At 37.8% G+C, this 15076-nt stretch overlaps 1 protein-coding gene across 1 annotated transcript; it reads left to right on the top strand.

Moving 5' to 3' along the window:
- The first annotated feature begins 1089 nt into the window (after positions 1–1089).
- LOC116622681 (transcription factor BTF3-like) lies at positions 1090–1578 on the top strand. Its single transcript, XM_032389243.1, has one exon. It carries the CDS (start codon positions 1090–1092, stop codon positions 1576–1578), a length of 489 nt encoding a protein of 162 aa, XP_032245134.1.
- The last annotated feature ends 13498 nt before the right edge of the window (positions 1579–15076 follow it).

Here is a 15076-nt window from a genome sequence, read left to right as displayed (position 1 = left end):
ACAATTGAGATTCTTTCCCCCACCCCTCACCAACTGCATAAGAGAAGGAGACTGAAAATTTTGAACCTAACACATAAAAATAGAAATCAAAAGGCTATCAATTCTCATTTATCTCTAAAATATAATGTAAAACAACAAAATACAGTTTTATTTAAAAATAATTTTATCAATAAATCGAAGTATCCTAACTAAATTTTTATTTTCATCATTTATTCATGAATATTCACAAATGTTTATGCATAAATATGACATATAATTGTAACCAAGTAATGCATGTTTCCTTATTCTATAAGTTTATAATTATTATTTCCGTCTGTATAATATTTTACCTAACTGATGAGCCATAATTTATTTGAACACTCCTATGGAGTCAGACATGTAAATTTTTGGTAAGATTTTGCTCTAATGGGTACTGTTAGGATTAGCAGCTTCATTCATAGAGCTTTTGCTTTTTCAAAAATAAATTTCCAGGAGAAAAGTTACTAGATCATAGTGAAGATAATTTTCATTTTTCCTAATACAGTTTCTAAAAAAATTGCTTTGTTTTATTTATTTTTTTAGAGAGAGAGAGTGCGTGGGGGAGGACAGAGGGAAAGAGAGAAGCAGACTCCCTGCTGAGCAGGGAGCCTGACGGGAGACTCAGTCCCAGGACCCTGAGATCATGACCCGAGCCAAGGCAGATGCTTAATCCACGAGCCACCAAGTTGCCCCCTAATTTATATTATTTTAATTGTTAATGAAAATGGACATTTATCTATGTATTTATTTACTACTTTCATTCCTTTGTGTGTAAATTTTCCGCTCATATATTCTGGAGCCAGTCTTGAAAGCAGAGATTCCATGGTCACGGTGTCCTCAGTGACCTAAATAAACTGCTGCAACATTTTAAGTAAGTCAGGACTATCATTCATCATCTCAGTTTCTTTCTTCCTTTCTTTTTAAAAAGATTTATATATTGATCACTTCCGGCCTCCCTCTAGCTGTCATCTTGCATCCCCGCATGTGTGCACCTAATCTCAGCTGGTCCGCCCGAGACCCCCTGAGCACCAACCCTATTCCCCCACGCGGTCCCATTTCCGCTCCAACAAGATGAAAGAAACTATCATGAACCAGGAGAAACTCGCCAAACTGCAAGCACAAGTGCGTACTGGTGGGAAAGGAACTGCTCGCCGAAAGAAGGAGGTGGTTCATAGAACGGCTACAGCAGATGATAAAAAACTTCAGTTCTCCTTAAAGAAGTTAGAGGTAAACAATATCTCTGGTATTGAAGAAGGGAATATGTTCACAAACCAAGGACCAGTGATCCACTTGAACAACCCCAAAGTTCAGGCGTGGCTGGCAGCGAACACTTCCACCATTCCAGGCCACGCCGAGACAAAGCAGCTGACAGAAATGCCACCCAGTATCTTAAACCAACTCCGTGCAGACAGTCTGACTAGTTTAAGAAGACTGGCTGAAGCTCTGCCCAAACAATCTGTGGATGGAAAAGCACCACTTGCTACCGGAGAGGAAGATGATGATGAAGTTCCAGATCTTGTGGAGAATTTTGATGAAGCTTCCAAGAATGAAGTGAACTGAATTGAGTCAGCTTCTGAAGAAGATAAAACTTGAAGAAGTTACTGGGAGCTGCTATTTTATATTATGACTGCTTTTTAAAATTTTGTTCATGGATCTGATAAAATCTGGATCTCTAATATTTTTAAGCCCAAGCCCCTTGGACACTGCAGCTCTTTTCAGTTTTTGCTTATACACAATTCATTCTTTGCAGCTAATTAAGCTGAAGAAGCCTGGGAATAAAGTTTGAAACAAGGTTAATAAAGTTCTTTGCCTACGGAAAAAAAAAAAGTTTTATTTATTTATTTGAGATAGAATGAGAGAGAGAGAGAGCACATGAACGGGGAGGAGGGGCACAGGGAGAAGCAGACTCTCCACTGGGCAGGGAGCCTGATTCGGGGCTCGATCCCAGGACCCTGGGATCATGACCCTGAGCCAAAGCACACACTTAACCCACTGAGCCACCCAGGCGCCCCAATGTCATCTCAGTTTCTTATGCTCTGATCCAAAATTGTACTTCATGTACCTGGTGGCAAAGATTTCTGGTAATGCCTCCCAGGTAGTTATCACTTCGGGAGAAAATGTCCCAAGGCAATGTAAAAAGGAAGATTTGTAGCCACAGCTATCAATCACCCAGGAGAATCCACAATACCGTTCCCTGTTGGGTCAGCTTGTGGAACTCACCAAACATTTGGAGTGGATTAAATAGGTGATGTAGATAGACTTCAACAGCTCAAAAATATCCATTTCTGCCACATTTCCTGCTACCCTTTTACTTGTGTCACGTTAGTTGTCGTGTTAGAGGAGCTCCAGCTAGCCCTCCAGTGAGTCACCGTGCAGCTTGGGTGTGCCTTCTAGGGAAAAGGGCACTGCCAAGAAAGCTTGTAATCAGGAGCGGCGTTGATGGAGTATGGCAGCAGTTTCTTGTCAGATGCTTTGCCTCAGCTGATTGACTATGAGCACTCAAAAGAGAAGGAACAAGCTCCCAGGGCATAGATCTTAAACATGAGCACATTTTGTACCCTCATTCCAATAACCAAAAAAAAAAAAAAAAAAAAAAAAACAACGGAAATAGCTCTAGGGACCAATATTCAAGTTAGGGTGGATGATTTTGCCCAACATTTCTTTTTTTTTTTTTTAAGATTTTTAAAATTTATTTATTTGAGAGAGGGAGAGAGAGAGAGAGATCATGAGCAGGGGGAAGGGTAGAGGGAGAAGCAGACTCCCTGCTGAGCAGAGAGCCCCATGAGGGACTCGATTCCAGGACCCCGGGATCATGACCTGAGCTGAAGGCAGCCGCTTAACCGACCAAGCCACCCAGGTGCCCCTTGCCCAACATTTCTCTCAGTCTTTTTTTTTTTTTTTTTTAAGATTTTATTTATTCATTTGACAGAGAGAGACACAGCAAGAAAGGGAACACAAACAGCGGGAATGGGAGAGGGAGAAGCAGGCTTCCCGCTGAGCAGGGAGCCTGCTGCGGGGCTCGATCGGAACCCTGGGATCACGACCTGAGCCAAAGGCAGACGCTTAACAACTGAGCCACCCAGGCGCCCCATTTCTCTCAATCTTAAGCATCCCTAGGCTCACATGTATTTTATGAAAAAGCAAGTCCATGAAAAATGCACTGTAGTCTCTGTAATCCATTTCTTACAGAAATGCAGTGACCATACACATGACTTATCTTGCAGAGACAAAACACCAATATATAGAAATCTGAATCTCCTTCCTCAGTAGATTTTTGAGAGTCATGTTTACACTGGATAGCTGAATATTGTTCATGTTTGTTTGGTTTTTAATTGGCAAAATGTGATCTTTTCAAAATAAAAATTTGGTATGTCTCTGTCCAGCCCCATAACTTCACATTTTCTACCTTGTACTATGTCCAGCTACTCATGATTGTGTGTTGCCCCTCGTTTTCTGGGCCTTTGCCTCTTCTGCCTGTAAAGATGCTTCTCCTTTCCTCTGGATAGCACCCACTCATTCGCAAGCATGACTTCTCCTGGAAAGCCTTCTTTTTCTTCTTTTCCCCAAGCTTTATTGAAATATAATTGACATATAACATTGTGTAAGTTTAAGATGTACAACATGATCATTTGATGCAAGTATATATTATAAAATTATTACCACAATCAGTTTAGTTATCACCTCCAACACCTCATCTAGTTTTATTGTGTGTTGAGAACTTTTAAGATTTGCTCTCTTCGGGACTTTCGAGTACAGAATACAGTATTATTAACTATAGTCACCATTTTATACATTAGATCCTCAGAACTTATTCATCTTATAACTGGAAATTTGTACCTTTAACTAACAGCTCCCCCTCCACCCCCAGCCCCTGGTATCCACCAATGTACTCTGTCTACTGGTTTGACTTTTTTAGATTCCCCAACTAAGTGAGCTTTTACAGGATTTGTCTTTCTGTCTGTCTGACTTACTTCACCTAGTATAATGCCCCCATGGCTTATCCATGTTATCACAAAAAGCAGGGGTTCCTTCTCTCTTTTTTTTTTCTCCTGTTCTTTTTATGGTTAAATAATACTCCATTGTGTGTGTGCACGTGTGTGTATGCATTTACCATATTTTCTTTCTCCATTCATCCATTGATGGGCACTTAGGTTGTTTCTATGTCTTGGCTATTATGAAAAAAACTGCAATGAACGTGGGGTGCCAGTATCTCTTTGAGATAGTGATTTTATTTCTTTCAGATATATACCTGCGGCAGAATTACCAGATCATATGGTAGTTCTTTTTTAAATTTTTTGAGGAGCCTCCACACTGTTTTTCACAGTGGCTGCACCAATTTACATTCCTACATCCCTCCTTGCTCTGTCCCCCTAACTGCTTTCATAGTATTGTGTATAGGATTAATTACACCACAACATATTTAAATATTAATTCCCTGTTTGTTTCCCTCATTACACTGAGTAACTTGAAGGAAGAAAACATATCTATTTTGTTATGTTTCCAATAGTGCTTGGCATATACTAGGTTCTTAATAAAAATGAACTGAAGGAATAAATTACAGGAAAAAAAAAGAAGTTAGGACTTTCAGATGAAAAGGCCATGTTCACAATAGAAAGAGGAGGGGCATGTCCCCAAAAAGAGAACAGAGTGAGATGATTGATAGCTCCTATCTGAATCGTCTCTCTTAAATTTCTTGTGGACCACCTTAACAAATCTTTTACCAACTAACTGTATGCCGTTATAAACATTCATTAGCTGCTTTATGAATCTCTACAATATAGTACTCCTGCTTAAAATGAGCAAGGATTTACATAATCGTTGACTGTTTGATGTTTTAATAACAGAGAACAAAGGAAGTCAATTCATAGGAAATGACAAGTAAACTCATTTTTTTAGTAAATACACGAATACCCGTTATTATCTTAAATAAATTATGATTGAAATGTTGAACGACGACTGAGCTATAACTCAGTGCTGATGGCACAATGGGATTGTTAGGGTGGAATCTTCCAATCATTTCTTTTCTACATTACTGAGGTGGTATATGTGAGATGAAAAGTGTTGGGTTTTTTTTTTTTTTGGTCTTAGCTGGCATGGCCAAAAAAACCAAAACAAACAAAAAACAAAATACAAAAACCTTTGTAGATATTGCCAAAGTTAAGAAGTGTTGTCATTTACACTCAGAGAAATTAACAATGTCTATTCAGGTCCTACTGACCATTTTTAATTGGATTATTAGTGGGGTTTTTGATGTTGAGTTTTATAAGTCCTTTATATATTTTAGATATTAACCCCTTGTTGCATATGTCATTTGCAAATATCTTCTCCCATTCGGTAGGTTGCCTTTTAGTTTTGTTGATGGTTTCCTTCGCTGTGCAAAAGCTTTTTATTTTGGTGTACTCCCAATAGTTTAATTTTACTTTTGTTTCCCTTGCCTGAGGAAACATACCTAGAAAAATGTTTCTATGGCTGATATCAGAGAAATTACTGCTTATGTTTTCCTCTAGGAGTTCTATGGTTTTAGGTCTCATGGGTCTTTAATTCATTTTGAGCTTATTTTTGTGTATGGTGTAAGAAAGTGGTCTGGTTTCATTCTTTATGTTGTTGTCCAGTTTTCCTAACACCATTTACTGAAGAGACTGTCTTTTCCCCATTGTATGCTCTTGCCTCCTTTGTGGTAGATTAATGACCATATAAGCGTGGCTTTCTATTCTCTATTTTGTCCCATTGATCTATATGTCTATTTTTGTGCCAGTATCATCCTGGTTCGATTACTCCACCTTTGTAGTATATCTTGAAATCTGGAATTGTGATACTCCTGGCTTTGTTCTTTTTCAAGGCTGCTTTGGCTATTCAGGGTCCTTTGTGGTTCCATACAGTTTTTAGGATTATTTGTTCTAGTTTTGTGAAAAATGTTAGTATTTTGATAGGGATTGCATTAAATCTGTAGATTGCTTTGGATGGTGTGGATATTTTAACAATATCTGTTCTTCCAATTCATGAGCATGGAATATCTTTCTATTTGTGTCATCTTCAGTTTCTTTTATCAACATTTTATAATTTTCAGAGTACAGGTCTTACAGCTCCTTGGTTACATTTATTCTTAGGTATTTTATTCTTTTGGTGCAATTATAAATGGGATTGTTTTCTTAATTTCTCTTTCTACTTACTTCATTATTAGTGCATAGAAATGCAACAGATTTCTGTATATTAATTTTGTGTCCTACAACTTTAATGAATTTATCAGTTCTAATAGTTTTTTGGTGGAGTCTTTAGGGTTCTTTTTTTAAGGTTTTTATTTATTTATTTGACAGAGAGAGAGACAGCGAGAGAGGGAACACAAGCAGGGGGAGTGGGAGAGGGAGAAGCAGACTCCCCGCTGAGCAAGGAGCCTGTTGTGGGGCTCAATCCCAGGACCCTGGGATCATGACCTGAGCCAAAGGCAGACACTTAACAACTGAGCCACCCAGGCGCCCCTTTAGGGTTTTCTATATATACACTATCATATCATCTGCAAAGAGTAAGTTTTACTTCTTCCTTACTGGACACATGAAAAGAAGCCCAACATCACTAATTATCAGGGAAATGAAAATTAAAACCACAATGAAATATCACTTTACATCTGTCAGAATGGCTAAAATAAAAAAAAAAAAAAACACAAGAGATAGCAAGTATTGGTGAAGATGTGGAGAAAAAGGAACCCTGTGCACTGTAGTAGGAATGCAAATTGGTGTAGCCACTATGGAAAGCAGTATGGAGGTTTCTCAAATTTAAAAATAGAATTATCATATGATCCAGTAATTCCACTGCTGGGTATTTATCCAAAGAAAATGAAAACACTAATTCAAACCAGTATATACACCCTTACATTTATTGCAGTATTATTTACAATAGCCAAGATATGTAAGCAATCCAACTGTCCGTTCATAGATGAATGGATAAAGAAGATGTGGAATATATATACAATGGAATATTACTCAGCCATAAAAAATAATGAAATCTTGCCATATGCAACAACATGCGTAGACCTAGAGGGTATAATGCTAAGTGAAATAAGTCAGTCACAGAAAGACACATACCATATGATTTCAGTCATATGTGGAATTTAAGAAACAAAACAAATCAACAACAACAAAAAAAGACGAAAGAGCAGAGAACAGGAGGTTAACAGAGGGGAGGTGGGTAGGGGGTGGGGGAAATAGGTGAAGGGGATTAAGAGTACACTTATCATGATGAGCACTAAGTAATGTGTAGAGTTGTTGAATCACTATATTGTACACCTGAAACTAATATAACACTGAATGTTAATTATACTTCAGTAAAAAAAGAAAATATCTTATTCTGAAAGGCAAATCAAATGATTATACATTGGTACATATTTCACACGAATGGGCATGGCTATGAATAAAACTTTAAAACTCTACTGAGAGTTATAAAATTGAAAAATACTTCAGTAAATGCAGAGACACAGTGCTCTTCAAAAGGAAAATCTGGTATGTTAAACATGACAATTATCCATAAATTAACCTATGATTAAAAAATATAATTAAGATGGGGACAAGCTTGCATAGATAAAATCTCAAAATAATACCAAGTTTTTCTCTAGAAACATAAACTTATGAAAATATCCAGAAAATTTTTGAGGCAGTTAAGTATTGAGTAGGTATCAGAAATGAAAAAGATATTATGAAATTACAGAGATCAAAGTGGTTTATTTGTAGAGAATACAGAAGAGTTGAGCAAAATAAAAAGTCTATAAATACGCATTAATCAATGAGAGATTGAAAACTAATAGAAAGTGATCAAAGGATATGATGAAACATTTCAAAGGAAAAGAAAGACAAATGGCTGATAAACATATAGAAAAATGTCCAACCACTCCATTAATAAATGTAAATTAAAACAATAATTTATCTTTTAAAAAATTTCAGAAACCAAAAATTATGGAGATTGATGATCTATCTAATCAGGAATCTTGGTGAGGATGTTGGTCAACGGGTTTTCTTAATACGTTGTTGATGGGATGTGAAAGGGTTTGCAGTATTTCTGGTGGACATTTGGGCAATAGCTTCAAAAATAAAAGTGTATGTTCCCTTTCATTCAGCAATCTCACTATTAGCAGGTTTTTTTATTTTGCATTGCCTGGTTGCATCTTTATTTAATCATTAATATTTAATAATAATTAATAATGGACACTTATTTCTTTTTTTCATTGTTATAAACAATGTCAGGATGAACATTCCTGTAAGTACATCTTTGCCTACTTAATACTTATTTCCTTAGAAAAAAAATTACTGTAAGTGAAATAGCTGAGTCTAATACTGTTCAAGAGGAACACACCTTTTAAAAGCTTTTGATACACCCAGAGCAAGAACATTTGTGTTTAGCAGTTTCATATGTTTGTTAAAAAAAAAAAAAAAATTGCCACTAACCTGGGGACATAATCAATCTATGAAAATTCCCATAAAGGACTGATTATATCTTGAAGGCTGGCTGCCTTCCATAATGATTAGCCAACAGCTCCGTCGTGACCAAGGTAGAGAGACTTGCTTCACTTGATCCAAATCAGACTTAGTGCTGAGTTCTTTGGGCTTAGCCTTGCCTACCACACCTTAGGTTTTTTTAAACACTATGAAATAAGAAGCAGTGAGAGATTAAAAGATGAAAATTTAATCAAGGCCCACTTTTAGTTATTATGGGATGATCGTGCTAACGATATTGCCATTCAAAGACGTTTTCAAAACACACAAAGACCTTTAATTTAATCTCTAGTGCTTAAGTTTTTAAATTTACCATAAGAATTTTTTCTTGAGACCGAAAAAGGGCACCAACAATTTGATATGTCTACGTCAGTATCGCTGAAAAAAAGTTGCAAGTAGTCATTATTAGCAATTTTTCCTGTGCACGTATGTGGAGACGTTTTCAAATGCACATATAAAAGGTATTTGTGGAACATAGTTTATTTTTAAAAAGTAATTAAAATGATAAACAGAAACGTCCGTCAGTGGTGAATTGGAAAATAAATTTAATCAATACATGTAATAGAATGCTTTCCCGTTGTTTTTTTTTTTTTTTTAAGATTTTATTTATTTAAGAGAGCGCACAAGCAGGAGGAGTGGCAGAGGGAGAAGCATGCTCCCCACTGAGCAAGGAGCCCGATGCGAGACTCGATCCCAGGACTTTGGGATCACGACCTGAGCCGAAGGCAGACGCTTACCCCACTGAGCCACCAGGCATCCCTTTCCAATCATTAAAAAGAAAAAAAAATAAAGTAGATCTAGATGTACTTAAATTTACACACATGTACATATATAAAATATATTCTTTTTTTCTGTGCGGTAAGTGCTGGAAGTACTCCTTAAGAATAAAAGAAGTTGCACACCCATCTTAGTCACCACTTGTCCTGGCCAGTCTTTGTAGAAAATATCCTGGATTTCGTGGGTAACGTTGAGGCTCCACCCAGACTCCTTGTATACCCTTTCGTATTTTCTCCGAGGGGTGGCCGCACGCCCTGAGATGTGCTTTGGCCATGGCTCCTCTTCAGAGAACTGCCCTGGGGCCACTGGGACCGAGGTGCCCGCAGAGGCAGGGAACAGAAGTGCCTGGAAGTTTACTACTCAGGTCCCTGCCTGCAGTCCGACCATGACTGTCGGGTGAAAGAGTATGAAAGCCTGGCTTCCTCACCTCTTACTTCCTTACCTCAGGGGTTGGACTATCTCTGAGGTATAACTTACGTCACAGGTTGTCAATGGGAAGAGGCTGCAGTTTATCCAGCTGTGGGACTCATGCCTGTGGTCACATCTTGGGTTGGCTTCCCCATTATTCTCTGACCCACCTCCTCCATTTCCTTACCCTCTCCCCTCAGAATCCTGCCTTACTGAATCATTTGCAAGTGAATCCTGATCTCAGCATCGGCTTCTGGGGAGCCAGACTTAAGACACTGATCCAACCACATGTTGTGGCCGTTCAAGACCTGCTTTCGTGCTGAGCTACTCTCCTTCAGGTACGGCAGGGCCTTGGGCAATCTCAGATTTCCCTCTTAAGTTATGTTATGTGAGAAAAGAGAAGTAGTCAAAACAGAAGTAGTCAATTCATAGGAAACAGAGCAATTCTATCTTTAAAAATACATGAACATTATTACCTACTAAAACAAGTTACGACTGTAGACATTGGCTTTTTCATAACATGATGCCAAGTTCTCATGAAATGATGATATGATAGGGCTGTTCAAAGCAGGATACTGGCTTCATTCCTTCCTTTCTGAATTGCTTCGGCAGCGTAGTGAAAATATAAATGCCTTAGGCTCTTTCTTTCTTTTTTTTTTTTTTCTTTTAGGCTTTCTTGCCTTTCTCTGCCAATTACGGTTGGGTTTTGTACTATGCACCATTGTTCATCAGAAACAAGTTTAGAGCATTTAGTATCGAGCAAGTGCCAACCAAACTAAAGTGGATACTGGAATTCTAGGCCCCGTCCCAGTTCCTCCCGTTCTCTCCCCGTGGATGAGAGATGTGTAAGTAAAAAGAATCAATTTTGTGAGTAACTCCTAAGCTCCATCTGATAACTTGAGCAGTCACAACTTGAAAGCGTGAAATGAGATTTTAGGGAAATCGCTTTTTGTTGCAGCAAGTTTGGTGGTCTCTGCTGACATTCCTTTCACTATTCCAACCAGCTTTCTTGTAATCGTTCGATAGAATGCATGCTAGCACAAGAGCTTGCTGCATAAAAAACATGCTTGAGACATAATTAAAGCATTTTTGGTGTTTTACGGTCACCCCACGAGCTGTAGTGTGTACAAATTGTACACGATAACACTTATTGTCAGTTCCCATCTATCTCTTCAGGGGGAGAAAGTCCCCAAACATAAAAGCATACAATTTCATGAGTTTTGACAAATGTTTACACCCATGCAACCACAGCCCTACCAAGCGGCCCCAGCAACCCTATTGCTGGAAAATTCCCCCATACCTGTTCTCAGAGAGCTACCACCCCTCCTCACAAGCAGAGGCAACCAATGTTATGTTGTTGTTGTTGCTGCTGTTGCTGTTTACCACAGATTAATTTTGCTTACCCTAGAGCTGCAAATCAATGGACTCATACAGTATGTACACTTTTTTTGTCTACCTTTCACCTAATGTAATGTCTGGGAGAGTCTTCTATGCTGTTGACGCTAACAGTAGTTCATTTCTTTTTATTGTTGAAAAATTTTCCATTGAATGAACATACCAAAATGTGTGCATTGTCTCATTGATGGGCATTGGGGTTGTTTACAGTTTTTGGCCATTATGAATAAAGCTGCTATGAACAGCCCTTTCCAAGTTATTGTGGTCGTATGCTTTCATCTCTCTTGGGTAAATGTGAAGGGGTGCAATAGCTGGGTCATATTGTAAGTGTATATTTAATCATGTAAGAAACTGGTAAACCTTTTCTCAAGTTGATTGTACTGTTTTTACATTCCTACCAGCAATGTAGGAGTGTTCTGGTTGTTCCTCAACATAGCATAAGGTAGTACCCCTGTTTTATTTTTAGCAATTCTCATGTTTGTGTTATAGTATTTCATTGTGGTTTCAATTTATATTTCCCTGATAACTAATGATGTTGAGTGCTGCTTAAAATGCCTTTCAGACATTCATATATCTGTTTTGAAATATCTGTTAGTCTATTTTAAAAAATGGAACTGTCTTTTTAATTATTTGGTTTTAGGATTTCTTTATCTAGTCTAGATACAATTTTTTTTTTCAGTTTGAGATATTATGAATGTGTTTACACATTCTGTGGCTTGCTTGATCATTTTTAACAATTGAGTCTTTTGTGAGAAGCTTTTAATTTTGATGAAGTCTTAATATTTTTTTCTGTTATAGTTGTTACTTTCTATGTCATACTTAAACAATCTTTCCCCATAGATCAAGAAGATAATATCCTATGGTTTCTTCCAGAAGATTCATGGCCTTAGGCTTTATGTTTAGGTCTATGATCCACCCTGAATTAATTTTTTTGCACATGGTATGAGGTAGGAAGTTGAAGTTCATTTCTTTTCCTAGAGGATATCCTATTGTTTCAACACTGTTGATAAGAATTTCCTGGGATTTCAGAATAGCTGAAGATAACAGGAGCTGCTTTGGTTCCTGTCTCCCAATACTTCCTCCCCCAGTACTACAGAACAACAAGGAAGTTAAAAACAAAACAAAACAAAACAAAAAAACCTACCCCAAAATGATGCCTTCACGAAACTCAAAGATAGAGAATGTTCATATCTCAAAATAGCTAGAAAATTTAAAAGCAAAAGCATAAAATGTTAGTGAGCAATCCGTGATTCTCTGTCTTACTGCCAGGCTTTGGGGCAAGAAAAAGCAAGCTGAGAAATACTGTGAGGAGAGAAGGGAGAAAGTAGTGGCTCCTGAAAGGAGTAAGTCCACCCTGCATCTAAATACAACAACAAACCAACAATAATATAAAACAAAAAGGAGTGTTCTGGTAGACGAGAAAGAAGTGGCATGTGGCAATTCGATGGTGAAGGACAGAAGAAGCAAAGGGAGAAATTTTGGAGAAATTCTGCAAGAAAAAAACAGGTAAAATATCAGGAAACAAACAATCCCTTCTCCCCCACCACCAGAAAAAATAATAATAAAAAAAATAACCCACTGAAGAATCTAGATTTTGCTATATGGAATGAAGTTAGTGCCATTGACGTAAGAATCTTATAAAGCTCCCCAATACCAAAAACATGAACAGAAGAAAAGGCATATATCCATTCAGAGTTTTTATAATTCTTATGAAAAATCAGAAAATGAATTCCAACATGCTTTGACCAGTGAAAAATCCTCCCCTCAGAAAACACCCCCCTCCAAAAAACAAACCCATGAAGCAGAATCAGATGATAATCCCTCAAATAGTTTACTGTATAATTTGCAGATTGAAAGGGTTTTACTATTTAGTTCTACTATGATCTGAATGTTTGTGTCTCTTTCCCCCAAATTTATATGTTGAAATCCTAACTCCCAAAGGTAATGGTATTAGTAGATGAGGACTTTGGGAGGGGCCCTTCCCACTATGAGAGGCTACAAGATGGCTGTGACCTGGCAAAGTGTCCTCATCCCAACTGTGCTGGCGCCCTGATCTTGGAATTCCATTGTCCAGAACTAGGCGAAACAAATTTCTGTTGCTTATAAGCTGCCCAGTCTGTGGTATTTTATTATAGCAGCCTGGACAGACTAGAAAATGTCTTTCTGGCTAGGGCTGGCCCACAGCGATTCCAGCAGCCTGTGAGGGCCTACAGCTCCCACAATGGCTAAACTATGGTATGTTCTGGTAACTACTTACACTGGGTCAGGATAGGCCACTAACAGACACTGGTGATCCAAGCTAGCTAGTCACTGGGAGAGGGGAAATTGAGGCTTGAGGCAGACACCCGGGTTTGGAGAGGGACAGATTTGGCCCAGTCCCCTATTAACCCTACCCCAAGCTGTGAAGCCTTCTTCTTGAAAGATTGAGGTGTGCTTTGGATAGAAGCCAAATGTAGCCAATGCCTCTGTCCAGGTGTTTCTCCTTCCCTCCATGTTATGAGGAGCTGCCTATGTTCTTTAGAGAGTGCTGGGCCCAAGGTGGCCACCATCAAGTCAAGGGTTCCCATTCCACTGGCCTGGTTACATGGACCTTATGTGGGGGAGGGGTTTGTAACTATTTTGTATTCTTAACAACTGCCAATAAAGTTTGTCCCAACTGGAAAGTGTTTTTGTTGTTGTTGTTATTGTTGTTTTTTAATTTTAATACTGGCTTTAGTATTTATTCCTTTAAGTACTTTTTACATACATTATTTCCTAATTTTCCATTGGCTATTACGTCAAAGTAATACAATATGTGTTATATCATATTTTCTGGGAAAAGAATTATGTGTTTTTTTTTAAGATTTTATTTATTTATTTGACAGAGGGAGACACAGCAAGAGAGGGAACACAAGCAGGAGTGGGAGAGGGAGAAGCAGGCTTTCCGCTGAGCAGGGAGCCTGATGCGGGGCTCGATCCCAGGACCCTGGGACCATGACCTGAGCCGAAGGCAGATGCTTAACGACTGAGCCACCCAGGCACCCCAAAAAGAATTATGTTTGACTATGTTGGGCTTTAGGGCAAGGTGGGAAGAACATATGTCATTATAATTAGGCACTAAATAGTAAATATTTTCTAACAGTGATGTCATTTTTCCCCACTGAAAATCTGGTCAAAATATTAAATAAATGGCTGGAGAAGACTTTGATCCTGGACCAAAATCAAGAACTAAAAGAGGAAATATGACACAACTGAAGATAGGGTTTTACATAAAATAGACTGGGAGTATTTTTACCTAAGGGAATTTAGAAAATTGTGCTACTACTAAAATTTGAAAGATACTCATGTTTATTTTTTTGTTTTTGTTTTGTTTTTTTTAATACATTTTCTTTTCTTTTTCTTTTTTTATTATTAACATATAATGTCTTATTTGTTTCAGGGGCACAGGTCTGAAAGATACTCGTATTTCAAGAGGAAGATAAAAATCTAGGTTGAAAATAATAAGTGACTGTGGATATAATATATTGGAAATTTCAACATGATATTTCCAAAGGCAGTCAAAGAGTCATTTTCATATGGTCTGTAAGTACATAAATGTTTACCAAGAATTTGTCAGCATTATGTAAAGCTGACTCAACAACAGTCTTCTTCCTATATTTGGAGGACACAAATGCTCAAAATCACTAAACAATGTACTCTTTAAGGAATAAGGGTTATTTAACTCAAGACTGTCTTATTGCCTAATTAATTATTACTCTTGCCTAAAAATTATATATTGCATAAGAGCACCCATCTTTCTGTGCTGATTGAACATACATTAAACAAACAAGGCTGGGAACTTACTGGAACGTAAACACTTGAGGGTTGGGTTTCTCTTATTTACCATTGTAACATTAGTGCCAGGACAATGTCTAGGAAACCAGGAGGCACTCAATAAAATTAGCTGAAAAAAACAAAGAAGACTTACATTTAAGTACTATAGTTTATATCTTTGTAGCTCCATTACCTAGCACATACTA

The sequence above is a fragment of the Phoca vitulina genome, unplaced genomic scaffold (genome assembly GCF_004348235.1).
Source record: "Phoca vitulina isolate PV1807 unplaced genomic scaffold, GSC_HSeal_1.0 scaffold53, whole genome shotgun sequence".
Classification (NCBI taxonomy): Eukaryota; Metazoa; Chordata; class Mammalia; order Carnivora; family Phocidae; genus Phoca; species Phoca vitulina.
The sequence above is the reverse complement of the archived record's forward strand: the minus strand, read 5'-3'. Positions and strand labels throughout refer to the sequence as shown.

Bases quoted from the DNA above. Each gene is read 5' to 3' on its own strand.
- LOC116622681 (XM_032389243.1), top strand. From the start codon at position 1,090: ATGAAAGAAACTATCATGAACCAGGAGAAACTCGCCAAACTGCAAGCA.